This window comes from Phyllostomus hastatus, unplaced genomic scaffold, assembly GCF_019186645.2.
Source record: "Phyllostomus hastatus isolate PE091 unplaced genomic scaffold, TTU_PhHast_1.1 phas_contig_329, whole genome shotgun sequence".
Taxonomy (NCBI): Eukaryota; Metazoa; Chordata; class Mammalia; order Chiroptera; family Phyllostomidae; genus Phyllostomus; species Phyllostomus hastatus.
Window position 1 is genome coordinate 6,252,614 of NW_025333854.1, and position 23,393 is coordinate 6,276,006.

Below are 23,393 nucleotides of genomic sequence, written 5' to 3' on the forward strand. Positions count from 1 at the left end.
GTGTGTGCGAGAGGCAACCGATGTTTCTCTCCCACTTCCCCCTTCCTTCCCTCTAAAAGTAAAATCTAAAAATAATAATAATAAATGAAATCATTTTTTTTAAAAGACTAGGATCAACCTAAGTATGTAGCAACAGGAGAGGTGAAGCAAACTGCCGCGCACTCATACACGCGCGTGCCAGGCGGACACAGTGAGACGGAGGTAGACTCACGCATGCTGTGTGTGTCAGAAAGAGTTCGAGAAAAGTTAAAGCGCACAGCACCGCACTGCAGGCTCCTGCTTGTCTTCCTAAGAGCCCCGTGTCTCTCTCCGGTCACCTGGGCACGCAGGGACGCGCGGAAGGGACGGCGGGCGAGAGAACGGGCGGCCGCCACTCCCGCAGAGGGCTGCGGACGCGGGGGAGGCACTTCACACCGTGGTCACCTGAGCGCTCGCTATTGAAAAAGTCAGTCTAACGGGCCCGGTAAAATCTCAAACTAGCGCCCGGCTCATTATGTTTTAGCTGTGTGGACAGCGCAGTCTCAGAGCGCTTCTGTTGCGCTGTCTTCCTTGTGAGGCGGCCCCAGGAGGCAGGCATCGTCTCCCCTGTTCGCACAGACAAGGCGCGGCCCAGGGACACGTGGCCCGTCAAGGGCCCCACGCTGGCCACGGCCAGAACTGGAGCAGGGACCCAGCTCTGACTCCCAGACCCACCCTTGCTGTGACTGCACACGCCCGCCCCGGGAGGCCTGGAAACAACTATTCGCAAACATGGTTACAGGTCACCTTTCGGTTCCCTTTCACACTGGTGGCCCCCAGGTGCACCTGTCTGATGTCTCCCCCACCCGCACAGTGGTGCTCACCCTTCTCTATTTTTCGAGGTGAATTAGCTTCCGGTCAGGCAGCCACCCTACTCAGAAAGCGGGCGTCACCCTCACCTGCTCCCACCCCTCACCGATCACCCAGTCCCGTCGGTTCTGCGTACCCCTGTCTCACTGCCGCTGTCACTGCCTCTACTTGGCCCCTTCGCCCCGAAAGCTCCCTAATGAGACCCAGAAGGTTTCAGCACCCCAACCCATCCTGCCAGGCATGTCTCTCTAAAACACAAATCTGAAGAGATCTTTTCCTGGCTTAAACGTCTTTAAAATGACCCAGAGCCTTCCCAAGATAAAATCCAAACTCATCTGCAGCCGTTACGAAAACACCATTACCAACACGCTCCTAGCCTCCCCTCCCACTGCCTCCCCTGTCCCCTGAACCGCACTCGGGGACAACCCACGGTGCCTGCGTAAGTGCACGCCACGCCGCCGGCCAGCCCGACCGTCAGCGGCACCTCCTGGCCTCCCTTTACTCGGACCCAGTCGTCAGGCCGCGATAACCCTCCAGCCGAGCTCGTTAGGAGCTGCGCCCCCGCTTGTGTGTGCCTGTGTGCGCTTCACGTCATTCCCTGGGGTGCTGGGCGCCTGGCCAGCTCCTGCGGCCTCCGGGAAGCCGCCCCGTCTCCCCGTCATAAGAAAGGAGCCCAGGCAGGCACTCCCGTGAGACTCGGGGCCCGGCATCGGCACTGGGCCTAACACACCGACTGTGCCCCGAAGGCAGGAGTCCAAAGTTCCTTTGTCTCTGTGACCCGGCAGAGTAGCACTGTCATTGCCACTTTCCAGGCGGAAACAAAACAATTCAGAGGACGAACTGCCCAGGTTTTACAAATCAAGCCCCAGAGTACGGCACATGCTTTAAGAATATACAGGAAACCAAATCACTACACTAGTAAAAGCATGCAAAACATGAAACTCACGGGGGGCATTATGTATATTTTGATGGTAGAAAACAGGAAAAGGATTGTTTGTTTTCCTTGTAACAAACTACGTGTAAAAGAAAGAAATCATCGATCCTTTATGAATACAAACAATTTAGGCATGTTTACTTATGCCCCCTCTTGACTCGCCAGCGCACAGGTCCCATCGGCAACTATCTTGCCACTAATTAGTGGTGCAACAATGGAGGCTAGAAAGACAACCAAGTTCAGTTTGCTTTACGTGCTTGCTAAACTGTTCCTCCCATGGGCATCTGGTTCTGTAGTTTCTAACAACTAAAGCCACCTCACGTCACTTTGGAAGAAAGGACAAAGGCATTGGACAAGGCCCTTCAGCTCTACATTCTGCTGTTCCACCCAGAATACAAAGTGCGGGACTTGGAAAGCACACCACAAAACTTCCAAAGTGATCCGTCGCCTTCCTCTCCAACAGGCTAGTCACTAGGTAACGTTTTCAGTGAAAGAGAGTCCCTTCCACTTCCACACTACCGGGACGTAACACACAAGTGATTACCTGTTGCAGACTGGAAACCCCCACCAAAGCACGCTAGTTACTGAGCTACATCCTCCTGCTAATTTAATGGGCTTTTGGTACGTGTATTCTTTTGCTAAATGACTCTAGTTACCACCAAAATGTTCACCAAAAGATGATTAAAAGAGATGAATTATTTTAAAGGACCGATAACTGTAGTCAGTTTCCAAACATACAATAGGTGTGTGTGTGTGTGTGTATATATATCTATAATGTTTGAAAACAAGAAGCCATTTCCCCCAAAGATTGCATAAATACCTATTAATTACCCAAATTAGTACCCTAAACTCTTTTATCCCAGACAAGAAAAAAGATAACAGAGTTCACCACCACCCAATCAGTATTACAAAAAATGTTAAAGGGACTTAAGTAAAAAGACCCCATAAATATGAGTAAGAAGATGGATAATGGCAATACCTACATCCTCATCACAAATCACTTTAACTGTAAATGGATTAAATGCTCCAACCAAAAGACACGGGGCAGCTGAATGAATAAGGAAACAAGACTCAGGAGGTATATGCTGCCTACGATGGACTCACCGCAGATGAAAAGCAGACTCAGAGTGAAAGTGCAGGCACGGAAGAGACGTTTCGTGCAAATGGGGAGAAAAAAAAACACAAAGCTTGGGTAGCAATACTTGCATCAGACAAAACAGACTTTCGCTTTCGAGATCAGACGAGATCGGGTGCATTCAGGCTGGTACGGCCTTCGACCAGAGAAAATGGACTTTAGAACAAAGCCTACAGTAGGAGACAGAGGGGACACTACGTAATGACGAAGGGAACCGAAGAACAAAATGATACAACCCTGCAAACCTTTAGGCACCAAGACGGGAGCACCCAACTAGGTAAAGCACGTGCACAGAAAGGGAGAGCACGACAGTAACGCAGTCACAGTCGGGGGCGCGCACACCCACTGACACCCATGGGTACATCTGCCAGACTGAAAATCAACCAGGAGACTGCAGCCTCGAATGACACATTGGTTCAGAAGAACTTGATATTTTTGGAGGATTTTACCCCAAAGCAGAACATATGTTCTCGTTAAGTGTGCACGGAACTGGCATTACTCACAATGACCCAGCTGTGGAGGCAGCCTGAGGGTCCCTCAGCGGGCACCTCACACGACAGAGTGCCACACGGCCACAACAAAAGACGAAATCTCACCACCTGCGACAGCACCGAGGGACCCAGAGAGCAGTATGCTCAGTAAGTCAGAGAATGACAAACACCATGTCACTCGCAGGTGGACCATAAAGAACCAAACAAAACAAACAAACAAACAGAACAGAAACAGTCACACAGGCAGAGAACAGACCAGCCTGACGGCTGCCAGTGGGAGGGAGCTGGGAGCTGAGAAAGGTGGTGGGATCGAGAGGCACAGACTGGCGGTGACAGAACGGTCACGGGGATGTCAGGAACAGCACAGGGAAAAGAGCCAATACTACTGTGTGACGGTGAGTGGTGCCAGGTGGGTGCCAGGACCACCGGGGGGGACTGACGCTGTAAAGTATGCCTGTGTGTCTAACCACTGTGCGGCACACCTGAAACTGATACAATACTGAATATCAACTATAATTCAAAAAGAGAAAACAACAACAACAACAAAATGCCTCTTAAATCCATACTGAGCCGTAAGTACTGGGTGGTTTAGTTTTTTCCTGTATGTTGGCTCTCGTAGTGCTCAACTGTCTAACTCCAATCAGAACAATTTGTTAGACTACACCGTGACAGCTGTCACATCAGCCAGCATTTAAAAAAAACAAAAACATCAAACCTGGTGAATTTTTGTGCAGCTGTTTTAATACTGAAGTTCATGGAAGGAGACACCCAACATTTTTGGCATATTATATGCTTTATTATTTCAAGAAAGGTAAAAACGCAACAAAAGACTTGTGCGGCGTATGGAGAAGGTGCTGTGATGGATCGAACGTGTCCAAGGTGGTTTGTGAAGTTTCTTGCCACTACTGACATTTTGGCCAAATACTTCTTTGCCGTGGGACTGTCTGTCTTAGGCACTGGAAGATGTTCAGCAGCACCCTGGCCTCTACCCACTAGAAGCCAACAGCGGGAGAGAGCCGACATACTCAAAATACCCCAATCAATAAAGCTATTGGCGAAAATGAAAAATGTGTCTTTTATTTTACGGAAAAACGTAAACGGACTTTTTGCCAACCCAATTTGAGATTCCCTTGCTATTTGCAATATTTATTCAGTTCCTGAGTATTGATAACAAGTATCTGAACGGTAAGGGATCCCACATTATTTGAATCTATCTGGTTTCTCAGTTTCAAGCAGTGTGTAGCAAAGGACTCTGAACAGTGGAGGATCTATTAAAATATCTCATCCAAAGTTCTCCAAACTCGCTCTGACTGGTGTGGCTCAGTGGTTAGGCGTTGTCCTATAAACAGAAAGGTCGCCAGTTCAATCCCTGGTCAGGGCACATGCCTGGGTTGTGGGCCAGGTCCTCAACTGAGGGCAGGCAAGAGGCGACCAATTAACATTTCTCTTGCACAATCATGTTTCTCTCCCTCCCTTTCTCTAAAAACAAATAAGTAAAATATAAAAAAAGAAAGTTCTCCAACCTGCAGCATCAAACAGGAAGAGTCTGGACAGTGTGGGACAGCTCTCCGGTGTTCACTGTGTAACAGTCTACACAGCCTCACGACCACCACGCACGAGGAGGGCTTGGAAACAAGGGTCCAGGCGCCTGACCCTTAGCTCACTGCCACCCCCACACCTTCGTGAAGTGGGCCCAGGGACTCCCCGACACTCAAGCGACTGGCGGTAGCTCCCGTGTCCGGACAGGAGATCTTGCGGAGACTGCTTAAGGAGTGGGAACAAGGACAGGGGACCCGGCAGTGAAGCAGACAGGCACAGGGGACGGAGGCAGGGCCGCGAGGGCCGCACGCCCTCCGGCAGAGTCCCCGGGACCTCCCCGAGTGCCTGCGGAGGGTCCAGGAGGAAGACCTGACCCTTCCCGTGCCCCGGCTGGCCCCCGCCTCACCGCGTTTGTCCCCGGACCGATGGGCGGGGGCGCGCGTACCCTGCCACCTATCCAGCAGGCCGACACAGACAACCAAACGTACACCAAGGCACGCACAGATCCAGGACCGTTCATAAACGCACTCATCTACGTAATGTGTTAACGTAAGACAGGAAATCTGAAGTAGCTGGTAAGTTTTACCCTAGTTAAAAATGTCATGACTTAAGACCCTCAGGAAATAACCACAGACTGTACTTCACATATTTCTTTTAAAAATATAGAAATTGGCACGGTGCAAGAGTGATGACTATTTTCAAGCTGACCCCGATGCTGCCGCCAGCCAAAGCATCGGCACCCCCACAAACCAACGCGGTAACAACCATGCACGCAGCCCGCACGCTGGAAAACACGGGGGCGGCGGCTGTGGTGCTGATGAAAAAGGACTCGGACATTTAGACTTGAAGAGGTTTGGGAAAAACGTACTTTTAACGTAAGGTGTATGCTAATTACCTGTGTGTTTTCGGAGATGCTCTTTAAAATGTCCAAAGTGGTCAAACTGTTTCTCACAGTACTGACATATGTGAATTTTTTTCCCAGTTCTTTGCTTCTTACTGACCCCACCTTCCTCAAGGTGGTAACAACTGAGGTGCTGTTTCCACGCGCTCTCCCGGAGATACCTTTTATTGCATATTTCACACTTGAAACTCTCAGTGGAGTGTGATTTCATGTGCTCCTTAAAATGGTAAAACAATTTAAATGAACGGTTACATTTCTCACAATGGAACAAGTCCTTCACATGTGACAGCTGAAGTTCCACAATTTCAATACCTTCTACCTGTTTGCTTGTGGGGTCAGATGCACAGCCGTCGTCTTTCACCTGCCCTTTCCTGTCACCTTGGCGGTACTTGCTGGTAATGTCTGCCAGCAGGGCCAGAGCAGAATCATCAGAGGAGGACACGCTCTGCACGTACTCCACGGCCTGCTTGGCGGAGGCCACGCCCTCCTCCAGTGCCTCCATGCCTTCCTCTTCCACTTCGATGGTGCCCTCCGCGATCTCCACCTCAATTTCCACGGGTTCCGACTCCACCGACGGCAGGGACTCAGTGATGACATTTGAAGTTTCTGCGATCTTTCTTTTTTTGGCCTCACTCTTTCCCGTGGTAGCTTCCTCTAGTGGAGTGGCGTTTTCTTTGTTCCTGAAATATATTAATGTACAAATTCAGAAACTGGTATGATCGATCAAAGCCCTGGTAGGCTTTTCTGGAAAAACTGATTAGCTGATCCCAAACTTTGTGCGGAGAGGCAGGAAAGAGGATGGGGGGGCTCCCACTACCCGACGTCGAGACTGACTGTCGAGCCCAGCGAGTCAGGACGCGTGACACCAGCGACAGGACTCCCGAGAAGGGTGGTGGGACAGAGACAGACTCACATTCGACCCGGCCAAGTGGCTTTTGGAAAAAGGTTCCAAGGTAATTTAATTAAGAAGAGATCAGCCCTGGCCGGTGTGGCTCAGCGGACTGAGTGCCAGCCTGCAAACTAAAGGGTCCCCTGTCAGGACTGGGTTGTAGGCCAAGCCTGGGTTGTAGACAAGCCTGGGTTGTAGGCCAGGTCCCCAGTGCGGGGTGCGTGAGAGGCTATCGCACATTGATGTTTCTCTCCTTTCTCCCTCCCTTCACCTATTTCCAAAAATAAAAAAATATTTTTAAAAATCATCTTTTAATGTGGTGCTTGTTATCTACATGGGAAAAACAAACTTTGTTATCCTTATACCATACGCCAAAAATTCAAAATGGTTCACATTAAGTGTAAAAACCAAAACTTCTACGAGAAAAACAGGAGAAAATGTTTGTAATATTGGGTTAGTAAAAGATTTCCTAAATAGCATACAAAAAAGAAAAATCTCTACCAGTTTTTTGCTACTGCAAAAACTGGTAAGGTGGATTTCGTGCAAATTAAAAATCTGTGCCCTTTGAAATACACAGCTAACAGAAAGTCAAGTCACAGGCCGGAAGAAAGGATCTAAGAATGTCTTCTTCAAAGGCCTTGTGCAGAGACGGTAGAGAGAACCCGCACAACTCAACAAACCCGGGACGAGGAGACAACTGTTGGGGGAGGCCCTCCCCAAGCCTCTCATGTGTCCACCCGTCTCACGAACTGAGGGCTCTGGTCCGGGCCTATCTTCTCAGGGGGGTCTGCGCGGAGCCAGCTGCGTGGGGACACAGAGACTGCGGCTCCCTCTGGACAGGAGGGAAGCGCCGCTGACTGCCCAGTCATGTCCCCCTCTGGGACAGAGGTCAGGCAGGTTTGCTTCTAGCCCATTATGAAAGATCTGGGTTTCCGGAGATTCTTCAGCCGTGATGTGAACCTCCCGCCCCCCCAGCATTCACCCGAGCCCCTCGAGGCCCCCGCTGTCTGTGGGGCCTGCGGGAGAAGGGGGACCTGGCACTCACAGGAGACCCACGTGCTTGCTGGGCAGACAGCAATGAAGTCCCTTCTTTCTCACCTACAAGCCACGCCTCCCATCAGCACCCACAGGACTGTGGCAGAATGACCTGTTGTCACCTTGCAAGGAGGGTAAGATCTCCGATCCCCCACAGGTCTTGCCATGCTCGCTGGGGCAGGAAGGAGGAAGCCTCTCGGAGCACTGGACGGAGCGGAAGGAAGTCCATGGAGCTGGCATCCAACGTGCTGAACAAACTGCATGGCTGACTAACCAATAACTGTTCCCCTCCCCCCCGCCCCCAGCCTATTGCTGAGGTTACCAGAAAGATACAGTCAGGTCCTGATGCCTGACACCTGTGAATGTGACCTCATTTGGAGTCTTAGAAGACACAGTCAAGTCCAGACGGGGTCACCAGATGGGACCCACTCGAATCCCACTGTGCCCTCACGAGGGGAGGACGTCAGCACACACACAGGAGAAAGCTACACTGTGGGGACGACGGCAGAGACTGGACTCTCCCCACCACAAGCCAAGGGCCCCAGGGCAGTCAGAAGCTAGAAAAAGCGGGCCTACCCTCGCCCTCTGGAGGCTTTTGAAAAAACACAGCCCTTGCTTCACCCTGCCATAGGGCTCCAGCCTCCAGAACTGTGAGATGCGAGTTTCTGCGGCTGAGCCAGGCGGCAGGCGGTGCTCTGTGACAGCAACCCCAGGAAAGGAAAACAACTTTCAATGAGGAAACCTGGGAAGGTGGTTGCAGCATGAGTCTGGGGCAGCAAGTTCAAGGACACCTGCAGACCGGTGCCTGGTTTTGCAAACTCTCCTGAGGTATGGGGGTGGGGGAGGGCTTCCCAGCCAAGCTGGTGTGCAGCCCAAAGTCCACCCCATCCCAACAACTAACCCTAATGTCCACGTGACTGCTAATGTTCACGGTGAGGGCGTGGGGTCAGAAGATGTCGTCCCTTCACAGACGAGTTACCGTGGCATGCACACAAAGCACGTGCGACAGGAGAGGTTCGCAGCACTGCTCCCGGAACCCAGCTGCGTCAGCCAGAGGGCCTCGCTGGCCTACCCGGTCAGTCAGATGAGGGGCACCGTGATGCTTACTCGGGAAGACCGGTGCACCTGGGCCACCCCTGGGCTCAGCCCTTCCTGCAGTCTGCCGTCCGCCACGGCCACCTAGGGACCCCTTGCGGATGACCATAATAGGTCTGAGTTTCTTGCAGTGGGTCCTGGCTGCCCTAGGGGTGCTCTGGGGCTCTTGGGGAAACACACACCTAGGACAATACATTCACTAGTTAGCGTTTTCCTGCCCAGCTGGCTTACAGGCCCATGAAGATGAGTCACTGGGGAATGAGAAAAGAATCCCAGACAATGTAGATCCCTGGGATCAGGCCCACTGAAAAGCCCCAACTTTTATGTGAAAGCAGGCAAAAGCCTAGGATGCCACCATGACAACGGGCAGCACACGCCCACGACCCAGGGACACCGTCTCAAGAAGCCTGCACTGCGCAGGTGCGGTCTGAATGAACCAAAAGGGGCGAGGCTCAGGGCCCAGCTGGAAGGCCAGGTGGACGGGGCTGCAGAATCCCGGGTGCCCCACGCTGAAATCACGGCGCCCGTCGGGGTGGCCGTGCTGCCAGACCCGGGCTCTGGGCGGGCTGGGGACACCGCAGGGGTGTCTGCTGGAGCTCCGTGCGGCTCCTGCACAGGCTGAAGCCAAAGCAGATGGGCCGCACTCACTGCAGCCCCGCTCTCCCTCACGCCTCTTCCTCTTCCTCCCCCACCTTCGCCTTCCCTGCCCTGCCCCCTCGACTCCACCTGCTTGGGAGAAGGACAGTCAGGGGTGGGGCCAAGGTCTCCCTGTTCCCACGGGCACACGAAGGAGACTCCACATGCCTGTCCCAGAATGCTGACAGGAACTCAGCAGTGACAGGGACCCACACTCTCACGGCTCTGCTAGATTCGGGTGTTGAACGTGCCACCCCATCAGGTTCCAGGGAGAAGAGACGCTCGCGTCTGACTGCTGGGGTCTGGGCCTGTCCTGACCCTGGGGGAGGGGTTGGCTCCGCCCGCTGTCGCTGCCTTGACACCTGAATGTGCAGCAGCGCCCGCGCTTCCCCGTCCTCTAGGCACCAGAAACGGGCCACCCCGACGGCAAAGAGCCGCGTGTGCAGGAGAGCTACCGGCACGCAGGCCCCGCCCGCCACCTGCCACCAGTAGCTGGGTTGGGACGAGGCACACGCGTGCTGTCTTGCGCAGTCTGCAGGCTGCACTCGACTGATGCCACCCTGCTGACTGGCCAGGGGGGCCGCGCCGGCCAAGGCCCTGCCTGCAGCGCCACCACAGCCCCCCGACCAGCAGGGGCTGCTGAGAACCCCGCGAAGCCGGGACCTGCCCACCATGTCAAGTTTTGGGGGGCTTTGCAGCTCGATTCACAGCTCAAACCCTCCAGCAATGAAAGAAAAACTGCTGCTCCTGCTCTCCCGCTCCTCCCCACCAGGAACAAGGCCCAGCACGCACCGACACCCGGGTGCTGCGAACACATGTGCCCCCCCGCCCCAGGCACGCTCCCCCCTTCCTCGCGGCAGTCCGTCTGCAGACCAGCACAGTTTGGGGGGCTCCGGCCGCCAGGCTGCACTGGCAGCTGTCCACCAAGCTGCGGTGCATCTTCTACCCCTGGGGCCCCACAACCCGAAGGCCCCCGTGGGCTGCAGGTCTCTGAGACGGCTGCTTCTGGCAAAAGGGGGCGCCTGCACCCGCACCCGAAGGTGTTCCTCGGATGTCAGACTTGCCAGTTCCCTAACGCACTCCCAGGCGCGCTGCTCCCTCTGACGACGGAGGACTAGCCCATGGGGCTCCTGTTGAAACCGATGCCTGACAGGGACCCCGAGGCCCCCTGGCCTGGCGCTGCCATCGGGAGTGCGCCAACGCGGGCCTGGTGACCGCCAAGGCGGGACGTGCCCGACAGGTCTCACCGGTCACACACGGACAGCGCAGTCGGGGGCCAGCTGGCCTCCTGGCTTGCGACATGAGAAAGCGGTAGCGCCCCCACTCCGCTGCCCAGAGGGAACCACGGATGGACGGGGGGTCTTGGCCTCACCGGCGGTCCAGCTACGCCGAGGGCTGAGGGCGCTCACCGGCTGCTGCAGGTGTTCAGCCGGACCACCGGCGACGCAGACAGCAGGCGCGGGTGAGGCTGCTCTGCTCGGGGGCAGAGCCCCCGGCTGTCTCCGCAGCTCCGGACGACACCCCCACGTCACTTCTACTGGCCTGCGCCGCTGCCGATGGCCCAGCTGCCCGGAGACCTGGGAGTCTCGGCAGACCCGAGACGCCCACCTTCGGGCCGCGACCACGGGACGAGGAACGCCGGCCAGCAGACCCGGCTCTCCGGTCGCCGGCTCCGAGGCCCACCGCAGGGCCTGCGCTCCAAGGACACAGCCAGGACCACACTGCTCTGAGGCCGCCCCGCCGGACTCCCACCACCACCCCCTGCAGCCGTCCCCGCACACGGCGACACATCTACCGCCACGAACGGACGCAGAGGTTGCCGTGCACGCCGGACCTGTGACACCTGCCTAAGGCTGGCCTGTCGGCCTCACGGTGAAGGAGGCCACTCTGCACCGGGCGCCGTGCTGCCCCCAGACGCCCCCGGTGGACGGACCACACCCAGCCCCCTAGCCCCTCGCAGGGCTCTCCCGCTGACGCTCCTTCAGGTGACGCTGCTGCTGTCCTGTCTGAGCAGCCGGCTCTGGCCACACCGCCACCACTGTGGCCCCTGAGACGAGTCGGTGTGTTACGGTCAGCTCGGCCCCTCTGCAGTCTGGTAACGACGTGCCAGAAGCCCCCGGGTCACTGGCTGGAAGTCAAGGTATGGCCGGACCTTCCAAACTCCCCGCCATCCATGGACGCTGGCCGTGCAGAGCACCGGAGTGGCCTCAGTCCCTGACTCAGAGCGACGTCTGGCTCCATCTCCCCTACCTCCTCCTTGGGCAAACACCCGAGGAAACAGGCTGGCCACCAAACTCAGCTGTCCCCAGAGAGAGATCATCTCTAGTCAGGTGCTTCCTCGGTCACGATCAAGACAGAAAGGGCGGGAAGCTGCATAAACTCACTTGGAAATCCAGGATTCTGCCCGACCACTCTTAGACACGATCCTCCCCTTCCCCGCAGTGGCAACCCCGGCGCAGCCTAGGTCAGTGGCCCTTCCGGGCAGGGGCCTGGTCAGAAGCAGGCCCCGCAGTTCAAACTTAATTCGGGTCCAGCCACCTGGGTCCTCTTAGCGACCTGGAACCTGGCATCATCCGAGATCCTAAGAATAGCAACCATTTCACTGAATATACTGCTTGCCAAGTACACTTGCTGGTCCCCGTGAGCCAAAGGGGGAGACACAGCTGGTCTCTAAGTTTTACGAAGATGCCCCTGTCCCGGCCATTCAGGGCGAGAGGTCTGGGTGGGGAGAGATGCCTGGAACAGGGATGAAGCTGTGGCTACCAGCAGGGCACACGCTGGCACTGGGCCGGGGAAGGGAGAGCGACAACCCCAGCACCGGGGAGAGAACATCTCAGACTCCAGGGGGCAGGGGCGAAGGGACACGAACCGTCTCTGTCCTTCAGAAGTGCCCAGGCCCCTCCTCGGGTGGGAGAAGGCCGGTGCGGCTCTCCTCGACCACTGCGAGCGTCTGAAGTCGTCTGCAGGATGTGCCGTCCGCCACCGCCGCGGGCTCTGACCGCAACCTGTGCTCCAGTTCCCTCACCTTCACCAAGGAGTATCTTGGAACAGCCGGGGGGTGGCCCAGCTCCCGCCCGGCCCATGGGAAGCACCAGAGGTCTGTCCCACTGCCATTCCCAGAACCGAAGCTTGCTCTGCAAGGTCAGTGACTGCCTGCCACTCAGCGGACATTCGGGGGCTGGTGACGAACAGGGCAGACTGCCCTGACCCCCTTCAGACAGTCCCTCCAAAGGAAGGTCTAGCCCCCGTCTTCCTAACTGAGCCGGGAAAGGGGAGGCCACGTCCCCCTGCCTCTGACTGACGAAGGTCCCCCTCCGGGGCACAGACAATAGTGAACCGCACTTTCCTTCAAAAACACCCACGGGACTGTACTTCTTGCGTGGGCGCCAAGCACTGAGTTCCTTCCCTGCCAGAACTGTGACAGCTCACGACTCAGGGGTGGGCAGGAGAGACCGTCGGCGTCGAAGGGAACACCACCGGTGGGTCGGTCCCATTCTCAGACGACTGGGGAGGCCGCTCCAAACGGGGCTCCCCTTGGTTACTTGGAGGAGCCTTCCGGAGTCATGACTGACTGGTCTGTCTATGCACGCACCACGGATGGTCCTCCCCAAGACGGGAATCACCCAATGAAAGGTGGTACGAACTCTGCGCCCGACGTAAGTCGACGTGGTCAACGGCACCACTCGGGCTTTGGGAGGCACTCGTGTCAGCCTCGAACCACTGGCCAGCGTCATGCGAGATGACAGGCTTACCTTCGCCTTCCTCCCTGTGGGCCAATACGGAGACTGTGCAGTTGCTAAAGCATCTTGCTACTCTTAGATTAATGCATAGGGTAAGTCGAAAGCTCAACCCAGAAACTCCAGGAGAGAGCCACCTGGCTTTCCAGGGACTTGCTCGGCTGGCCGAGTCCAGGCTTTAGGGGAACGGGTGCAAGGTCAAGCCCAGCGCAGCCACACCCCGCCGCCCGCAGTTCTGCGGACAGTTGCCTACATTTAGTCCGGTGTGAGAAGAGGCGGATGCATGAGGTCCCGGGGTGGTGTGCCCGCGGGAAAATCCACCAGAAGCTGAATTAAGGGAGAAACAAGGACGCTGCCGGCAGCCAGTTCTGCAAGGATCCCTGATGTTTCTCACGCCTTGCAAGGACACCGACAGCCTGCTGTTCTGCAGCATCATCTCAAGGGTGCTGGTGCAGCAAACGGCCTCCGAAGACAGGACAGAGCCTGTCTTCCTCCACAGCGGAGGGCAGCCCCGCCGACGGACAGCGGGCTGGAGACAGCAACCCTCCGGGGCAGAGGCCGGGCAGGCCTGCCCGCCACTCATTATGGAGGCTCTGGGTTTCCTGAAGCTCGGCCTTCCCAACTGCGACCCGAACCACTGGGGGTGCAGCACACACTCAGGTCACTACGCCGCCCCCGTGGAATGTTGGGGGCGGGGGCAGGGGAAGGGAAGAACAGATGCAGACGTGAGGTTCACGCTGCGCGAGAAATCAAGTCCTCTCTCTCGGACTCGGGAGTCTCGTGTCTGTCGGCAGCATGCATAAAACTTAGCTTGCAAATAGGGTGAAATCTCAGACCCTTCGCAGTTCTTGACCAACACCCAATTTTAAAAATGGGCAAGAGATGTGGACACCTCACCAAAAGACAAAGGGATGGCAAAAAAGCTCACAACACACACAAAAGCTCAACATCATCAGTCTTTGGGGAAATGTGAATTACAGCCACCACACACACACACAGTGAGTGGTGGAGCTGGGGCAGTACCCAGGCAGCTTCACTCCAGAGGGTGCTCGTTCTGAGTCACTAGGAAAAAACAGTGGAGTCTTTTAATGTTTAACACTTCGCATGAGAAATTTTGTGTTTTAATACTAACTGCATAGGAATGGCTCCTAAGCAATGAATACGTTCTCGCAGTATAACTGTGAATAACGTAACTGAGTGTTTTTTCCTTTTTCTTTGCACGAGGTGCTTCAGAACTCGAAGCTGCACTTCGTCCAACTAGTGAGCGTGCGGTTAACTGAGTGCTTACCTGACTTCAAGAGCTTTGATAGCTTCCAGCATTTGCAGAAACTCGGCTGCTTTCCACACATCATTGGCTTCTTCTTCTCCTTGTATCATTAATTTTGCTGTATATGTGAACTCAATTAAATGGCTAAAGGCCATTTTACTTACACCTGCAAAAAAAAGATGCGCATTAGCATGTATTCATGTTGATTCAACTCTTGTAACATTTAGGGGGAAAAATGCTTGGAACCTGATTGGTCCTTGTTACTTATAAAGATTATTTCCTGGCAGAATTCACATTATCGGCACAACATTACTGTAGCTAAGTTCCAGCATTAACTAGCAAACGACTTTAAGACCTTTCCCGAAGACTCCCATGGCCCTCACAGAAGAGTAAAACCTGTCACTCAAACAGAGGAGCTGGCCCACTCGTCCGTGTCAGACGTGCCGTGATACCGGCCAGGGAGCCCTGCATCAACGAACGCAGCTCCAAAACCGCCGCCGGCTTTCCGCAGCTTAGCGAATCAAGTTCAGCGCCACGCTGCCTTTTGCGTCCAGGTTGTTCACATTTTTTTCCTCTTTCTCGCTATCTTCCCTTCCACCTTTTAAACTCTATCACACACTCTATACTGATTCTCCAGCCCACTCATTCCTAAGAGATTCCTCGCCTTCACGAACACCTGCCCTCTTTCCTGAATGCACGTTTAATCGCTTTATCTCTGTACCAATCCCGCAACCCTTGAGGGCCCAATTCTAATGCCACACCTTTAATGAAACCTTCTTTAGTGCTTCCCCCAGGCTGAGCTCTGTGCCTGGTCTGATACGAGGTGTCATCTCCGACGACAGGCGATGAAGTACCTGACACAATGCTTCCTAAATGCAGGCAGGCCACAAAGTAGAAATAAATGCTAAAATCGCTTTCAAAAATAAACTTCTATGACTCCAACTTTTCTTTAAAAGTTTTGTGTTTAAATTCTGGCCCAAAAGGATACTCTATTTCCCTGTGCCCTTCAATGCTATAGGTTATCAGTCTGCCAACGCAAGGCTAAAAATGCTGTTAATAGGAACAAGGAGAAAACTACACTTACTAGAAATTTTTTAATGCTAAGAAATGCCCAAGTCCAAACTACACACAACATACACCACTGCAAACACAAAAATATGTTTATGTTCTCCCCACCCGATGCACCTCAGCATGGCCTCGGGACCACAGTGAAAATACTGCTGGGACTCCCAGCAGCCCCTGCCTGTATAAAAGGACATCATTCGGGGAGTCAGAACTTCAGAGTTTTAGTTTAGACCCAGCTCTCCGAGACCTGTGTAACTTAGGACCAATCAAGACCCCTGGGCCTCAGCAGACTCTTTTCAAAATATATAAAAGCAAGCTTGATAATGGGAGAAAGACCATAAAATACAAAGTGATACGACCATGTTACACGCTTCCAAAAAGCAAACTAAAAACTGGGTTCACGGAAGGCTAGTTCATCTGGGTCTGCTAAACCTTCCTTTCCCCTGGTTGTCTCCTGACCACGTTGTTCTTGATTACAGATGAAAACAGCCTGAGGGATGGGCAACCAGATTGTTCTGGGTTTTTCAATTTTTGAGGGAATTCAAAAGGACATCGAGCAAATGTCCTTTTGAAACACAATGCGTAAAATTTTCCTATAACGGAATGAAATTTTGACTGTTAATAGAACATATTTAATGTTTTAAACATGAGATATACACATGCATACCACAACACTAAATACTTTACAAGTACTATCTCATTCTCCATGATAACCCTATGAAGTACTTACTGTCATAATCTCCATTTTGCAGACGAGGAAATCAAGACACAGAGAAGTTTGGTAACTTACCCCAAGTCACTCAGTCAAGTGAAAGTAAAACTAGGATCAGACTCCCAGTCAAGATCGCTGCATAGGCAGACACGGCTTGCCTCTTTGCACAGCCACATCAAAATTACAACTAAAATACAGAACCACCGTCACTGAGAACCAACAGAAATCGAGCTGAATGGCAGTCTGACAACTACGGAATGAAAGGAGCAACACCCATCCAGACTGGTGGGAGGGGCACAGGTGAGGAACGGGCTGGTCCCACATCCACATGCGGTGGATAAAAACTTGGGAGGGGTATCTCAGAGGCGAGGCCCCCCAGCGCAGGGTTCTAGCACCAGCGAGACACATCCCCACAGCTTCTGGCTCCAAAAACCACCAGGGTTTGAGTAGGTGGGAAGAAACTGCCGGAGCCCCAAGCAGTTCCCCTTAGAGCACCCACACACGGACTCACCTACTCAGATTCCCTCCCTCTGAGCTCTGGCAACAGAGAGGCAGCTTGAGGGGCACCAGTAGCAAGCAGGGGTGGGCTGAAGTGCCTGGCATCAAGGTGAACAGAGGCCACTGTCCCATTTCTAAACCCTCCCCAACCCCACAGTCGGCAAGCTGGTGCCACATCTGAGACTGCGCCACCCTGGCTAACACTGTTTGACCCGTCCTGGAGATCCCCAGACTCTGCCCCACACAACTTACAGGCCCACCCAAACTGCTTTTCCATATAAATGGCTGGTCTTGGCTCATGCTGCACAACTTCCAAAATCCTCTTAAACAAGCAGCAGCTGGCCTCCGTGAGCCCCAGGACCAGCACTAGCAGCAGCCTAGATTCACAGCTTAGCTTCACCTGGAGATTGCCAAGCTCAGCACAAGTAGCGGCCATCTCAGATTGCTTTGTAACTCAGGCAGGGTGGCCTCAAGCAAAACATAGGGGGAGGCTGAGCTTGGCCTCCACCACACAGGAAACCACAGGACCAGCAGTGCCCAGTGGGCAACTACAGACCACAATGGAACACCACCACCCTGCCCCTGCACAGCTGATCCTCCACAGAGGGCAGAGGTTGGTGGTAAGTGGTCATAGCTAGTCCTTGCAGTTGACCTAACTGGGTAAATCCTTCCTATTGATCTGCCAACAGCAACCAAGGCTCAGTTATAAGAAGAGGGTGTACTCAGCCCACATGAAGGGTGCACCTCGAGTACCCAGCTTGGGTGATAGGGGAGGCTGTGCCACTGGGCCCTACAGGACATGTACTGCATAAGGCCACACACTTCCAAGACACAGAAGCTCTACCTAACACACAGAAACAAACACAGGGAGGCTGCCAAAATGAGGAGACAAAGAAAGTTGGCCCAAATGAAAGAACAGATCAAAACTCCAGAAAGAGAACTAAACAAAATGGAGATAAGCAATCTATCAGATGCAGAGTTCAAAGCACTGGTTATTAAGGATGATCAAGGAATTTAGTGAGGACCTCAGCAGCATAAAAAAGATCCAGTCAGAAACAAAGGATATAGCAAGTGAAATAAGGAACAATTTACAGGGAAACAACAGTGGAGTGGACAAAGCCAAGAATCAAATCAATGATTTGGAACGTAAGGAAGCAAAAAGCAACCAATCAGAACAGGAAGAAAACAGAATCCAAAAAATGAGGATAGTGTAAGCACCTAAACTTTAGGACAACTTCAAGAGGCCCAACATTCACTTCATAGGGGTGCCAGAACGGAAAGAAAAAGAACAAGAAATTGGAAATCTATCTGAAAGAATGATGGGAAAAAAAAAAAGAAAAAAAAACTTCCCCAATTTGGCGAAGGAAACAGACATGCAAGTGCAGGAAGCACAGAGTCCCAAACAAAATGGACACAGAGAGACCCACTCCAGGGCACATCGGAATTAAAATGCCGAAGGTTAAAGATAAACAGATGAGGGGGTGAGGGAGAATGGGTGAGGGGTGAGGGGATTTACAAGTACAAAGAGGCAGCTACAGAATATCCACAAGGATGCAAAAGGGAGCAGCCAAAGAACTTCCACATGACTCTTGGACACGAGCAAGGGCGGGGGATGGCCTGAGGGAGTGGGGGGTGCGGGGGTGGAGAAGGGCAAAGGGGGAGAAATCAGGACTGTAATAGCATAATCAATAAAATGTAAGTTAAAAAATATATACATCCAATAAAAAGAAAAATACCAGGAGCAAACAGATGGCCCAATTCCAAAGTCCATGATGAAGATTTTTAAATCGAATGGCAGGAAATGTTCCTGCTGGGAAGAATGTGAATGAACACCCATGGTATTTCATTCACCACAGGCCCAGAATCTCGTAATGTATAATCCCAAAGTCCTCCAATCTCTTAAAACCAGTTTTCTCATAAATTTGGCAGCAAAACTTGATCTGAACTAAGGCTACTTATAATCTTTATCCCTATTAAGAGTAAATAGTAGCCCTGGCCACTGTGGCTCAGTGGACTGAGTGCCAGCTTGTGAACTGAATGATCGCTGGTTCGATTCCCAGCAAGGGTACATGCCTAAGTGTTGGGCCAGGTCCCCAGCTGGGGGCGTGTGGCAGGCAGCTGATCACTGGATCTCTCACACATCCATGTTTCTCTCCCTCTCTTTCTTTCCCCCTCCCTTCCCCTCTAAAATAAAATAAATAAAATCTTAAAAAAAAAAAGAGTTAATAGTGATGTACTACACTGCTGAAATATGATTGGGTTACAGTGTGGCCTTAGACCCCACTGGGAGTATTTTGTAACACATGTACTGTATTACTGCAGCAAATTCTAAAAATGTGTAATTTCAAGAAACATCTGGACTCCAGGATTTAAATACGTGGACTCTACCTGATCTTAGTTCACCCGTCACCTGCAGACTCAATAAATGCAGGGGCTTGCCCCTGTGGGCCAAGGTTCGGGGTTTGATCGGGGTCAGGGCACATATGAGAGCCAATGAATGCATGAGCGGGCAGAACAGCAGATTTTTGGTTTTCTCTCTAAAATAAATAAATAACAAGTAAAAAAATATATATATATTTAATGCTCCTCTGCCTATGGAGTAATATATTATCCATTCTGCCTCGCTAATAAACTTTCACTTTAAACACCCCCCACCCCCACCATCCCATGGGCCCCTGATCTCCCCTTCAGAACCGGGATGGGAAACTTTTTTACAAGCACCCCTGGTGCTTCTTCCGTGGCCAGGCCCACAACAGCTGCAGGAATAAACAACTCCGCTGAGTAATCAGCTACCACGAACTACCCTGGTAGCTTCGGCCCAGGGAAGCAAAGCAATGGCAGGTGACGGGTGGGCGTGAAAACGCTTGATTCTCCATCAGGACGAGTTTGGTAGCTTTCAAATCTCAGCCCATTTTTCTCACCAACCCCTTACTTCTTTCATAATAGAAATGTGCCATAGAACACGATTTTTCTAAATAAGTATCTAAGGAAAATGTTACACCTTAATCTGAGTCTTCTTTTTTCCCCAGGGAAACAGAGAGGAAGAATTCTGAAATTTCTCTAGTCCTAGGGAATTCCCCCAATTAGTGAAAACTCCCACTCAGAAAGCACATGCCTGAACCCGAACTTGGGTGTCCTGACCTTGACAGTAGGGCCCAAGTCTGACGTGCCTGCAGAGCTGCTGCGCGAGGGAACACCAGGTGCCCGTGGCCGCGGCTGCAGGGGGAGCGGAGACAGAGCGGGCTTAGAAAACCGGAGGCCCGGGTTAGAGGGCTGCGTTCCGAGCAAAGAGATGAACGTTCACTGGAGATTTTACGGGGTGTGAGTTCAAGTCACAAGCCACAAAGCAACTGGCTTTGGGGACAAGAATTTCTATCCGAAGCCAAAGGTGAACCTACGGCTTGAACCAAAGGTAACTCACTTCCCTAGGAGTGACGCAGAAAACAGGGAGGGGCACGGCTCAGTTTGCACCTAGTGACAAGTGATACAGAGCACATCAGAAGTGAAATTTCTTTTACAAGCCCATCGTTGGCTTTTACAACGCCCTATGAAGCGGTGGTTCTCAACACTGGCTACAGGGTAAAGTGGTTCTGGGGCACCGCTGCCCTGGCTTTGCTGTACACAGGAATCATCTAAGGGTCTTACACTGACCCAGTGGGCCTAGGGTGGAGCCCAAGAGCCTGCGCTTCTAACAAGCTCCCAGGTGATGCCCATTCTCATCGGTCCTCAGACCACACCTTGAGTAACAAGGGCCTAGACAACTTTTAAAAACAGATGCTTGGACACTCACCCTCCAAGACAGCTCTATTGGATCTGGAAATGCGGCCTGGGCACCGGTACTTGCAAAAGCTCCCCTGGTGTTTCTAATGTGCCACTAAGGACCGAGCCATCACTACAGGTCCTTATTCCCATTTTACAGAATTCGTGGGGTGGGGGGTGGTTCCCAGTTCTGGCTAAGATGGAGAAAGCACACTCTACCCTATCTTCTCCATTGATCACAACTACAAATCCTGGAGAAAATGCATAATGCAAATAAACAAGGACTCTGAAAAATAAATGGAAGCAAGCAAACTGGAGAGAGAAACCAAAACTCCAAGAGCGAGGAGTTTCCTGGGTTTTCTCCGCCCACCCCCCCCCCCCGCCCCCAACATATCCCAGCTGAGACTCCAGGACAGCCCAAGTCCCAGGACCTCGCAGCAGGTGAAAGCAGAAGCAGCTTCAGGACAAACTCTCTCGGGCCAGAGGCCCAGGGAAGACGACGGAGAGCGTGCGTGGGGGTGAGGAAAAAATACTTGGTTTCTGCTCCTCCGTCTCAGCCCTCCCTAACGGCAAGCCCCGGGTCCGAGGCGGCACACCTGGGATGGGGCACCAAGGAAGCCCTTCCAGTTGGGGAGGGAGGTCTTCTCTCTGACGGAGAAACGAGGAGAGAGGCTACAGGGTCAAGAGCACGAAGAGAATTCCTATTATTTCGTTCTCTCCCTTTTCTCTCACCGTTTTGTCCAAGAAGTAGATCCCATGGTGGGAAGTGGAGATAGCACAGGGCGGCTGAAGCCCCCGATTTTTAGCTGGGGGCTCGTGTGCAGAGACCAGACAGGTCAAGAGAAAGGCCTTCTCCATCCACGTGCGGCCTCAAGCTCCCCGCCCAGCCACACGCGTGTGGAACGGACCCGTGGGGACGCAGCGAAGGCTCTGACACCGTGGCGTGAGCCGCCCCCCAGGTCAGCACACCTGGGGCCCGGACAGCACCACACAGGTTTTGAAAATGAAACTGGCACTGGATCCACAGCCCACATAAGGCAGCCTGACCCTGACCGGGTTGATGACCTCCTAAAATAAACCAAACTCAAAACGACGGAAAGCATTCCCCAGCACACCCAGAGTGTGATGGCCCAATACTCAAAACATCCACGACAGGGCCCAAAATCACTTATTTTCAGATTAAAAAAAGAAAGCCAACGTGCCCGAGGCCACACAACCGACAGTACTGCCAGGACTACAACTCAGGTTTCCCAGGGACACCCTCAGGCCCTTCTGGACGGCCAGGTGAGAGCAGTAGACCGCAGAGCAATCCCACGGTTAACAGGTTCAGGAGCCGCTGAGCCAAACTAATTCTTTAAACCTGAATCCGGCAAGTAACAAAAACAGCAAGTGCTCTTACCTATTACTTTCTCACGGGTCTACAGTTTAAACACCGAAGGCTTGCATGCGCTGCACCACAATGGACACGGCGGTCAGAGGCACCACGATGCCCAAGACACGTGCCAAGGGGACTGACTGGTCTTCAGGAGCGCAGACCCCGCTTCTCCGGCAGGTAGTTCGGCAGTCCTCGCTGCACCAGCAATCCACACTCTGGCCTAGCCATGGATTTTCTGACTTTCTAAGAGTCTGCTCCGGAGTCAACTCCTCTCTGCAACCTTTCCCATCTCTCTAAGGTAGACCAACCGCCCGTGCTCCCTCCACAGGGACGCCGTTCCACAGTAAAAGTCTGCCACCCTTTCTGCACTCTTTTCTTTACCTGTTGCTTCTCTGTGATTAAATTTGCAAATTTGTAGAGGGATGTCTTATTCTATTGTTTATGTCCTACATAAACAATAAGTATTCAACTGACAAATAGCCTCAACTGATTAAGCTTTGACAATCCACTAAACACTATGCCAGGCACTCCGCACGTTATTTCAATTAATCAAGCCCAATAACCCACTTTTCAGATGAGGAGGCTAGTACGCAATTAAGGTAAAGTAACCTGCCTGGGGCCACACAGCACCTCAGGTGGATAAGTGCATGAAATCTTACCTTGCAAGAGAAACCAATGCCATCCAGGCAGCGAGACCCCCAGGTCAGTAAGCTCTGTGGATCCCCATTACGCCTGTGCGCTGTCCATCACACACAATCAGCAGATGACCCACCCGTGGACAGAGCAGGTGGAATGCTAGGTAAACGGGGATGTGCTAACACAAAAGGATGCTCTTAACTTCTTACATTTTCTTTACTCCCTCAGGCACAAAAAATTTTCTAAGGGAATAGCGTTTCTAGGCAACCCATTCACAACAAAGAGTATATACACGCGGTAAGAGAGATACAGAACCCAAAGTCAGAAAGCCCTGAAAGAAGCTAAAACTCGGTATTTATGCACACAAGCTGATTTATTTCATAGTTCTGGACTGTGACTCCCTTGTTAGCTAGGCAACCTTGGGCAGGTTACCTTTGGAGCCTGTCCCCTGGTGTACTAATTGGAAAAACACCGCTTGCTTCAAAGGACTGCTGCTGTGAGCCTCAGAAACCGCAGACTGCGCAGCACACCTAGCCTAGCAGCCCGCAGGCCATTATCACGGAAAAGTCGGGCAGATACAAAAGATCACTTACTATCACCAGACGGCATCTGGCAGATAACCTCTTCCGTCCCTGACCTTCTACAGCCACCACAACTTCTGAATGCTGGTTCAGTTCACCTTTCACCCTTTCCACACCACGGCAGCCACTTCGCACCTGCACCTCTGCTAGGAGAGGCCTCTCCACTACCCTTCAGCACCCCGCAACCTGAGACACAAGCCCACTGAGCAGAGATGGGACTTTACTGTAGTATGTTTTCAAAAGACAGTGAGTGACTGCGGGTTTTAGCAGTGGGAAAGGC

At 52.8% G+C, this 23,393-nt stretch overlaps 1 protein-coding gene across 7 annotated transcripts in view; it reads right to left on the reverse strand.

Moving 5' to 3' along the window:
* ZNF131 (zinc finger protein 131) overlaps positions 1 to 23,393 on the reverse strand; it is a 29,737-nt gene that overhangs the window by 3,803 nt on the left and 2,541 nt on the right. For 5 of the 7 annotated variants that reach the window (XM_045839946.1, XM_045839944.1, XM_045839948.1 and 2 more), the window contains exons 4-5: positions 14,509 to 14,653; positions 5,823 to 6,508 (exon numbers count right to left, since the gene is read on the reverse strand). In XM_045839946.1, coding sequence (XP_045695902.1) covers positions 5,823 to 6,508; positions 14,509 to 14,653 — 831 coding nt within the window. Of the gene's footprint in view, positions 1 to 5,822; positions 6,509 to 14,508; positions 14,654 to 15,248; positions 15,365 to 23,393 lie in introns of those variants that run through there. The other 2 variants (XM_045839950.1, XM_045839951.1) reach the window with 2 other exon arrangements.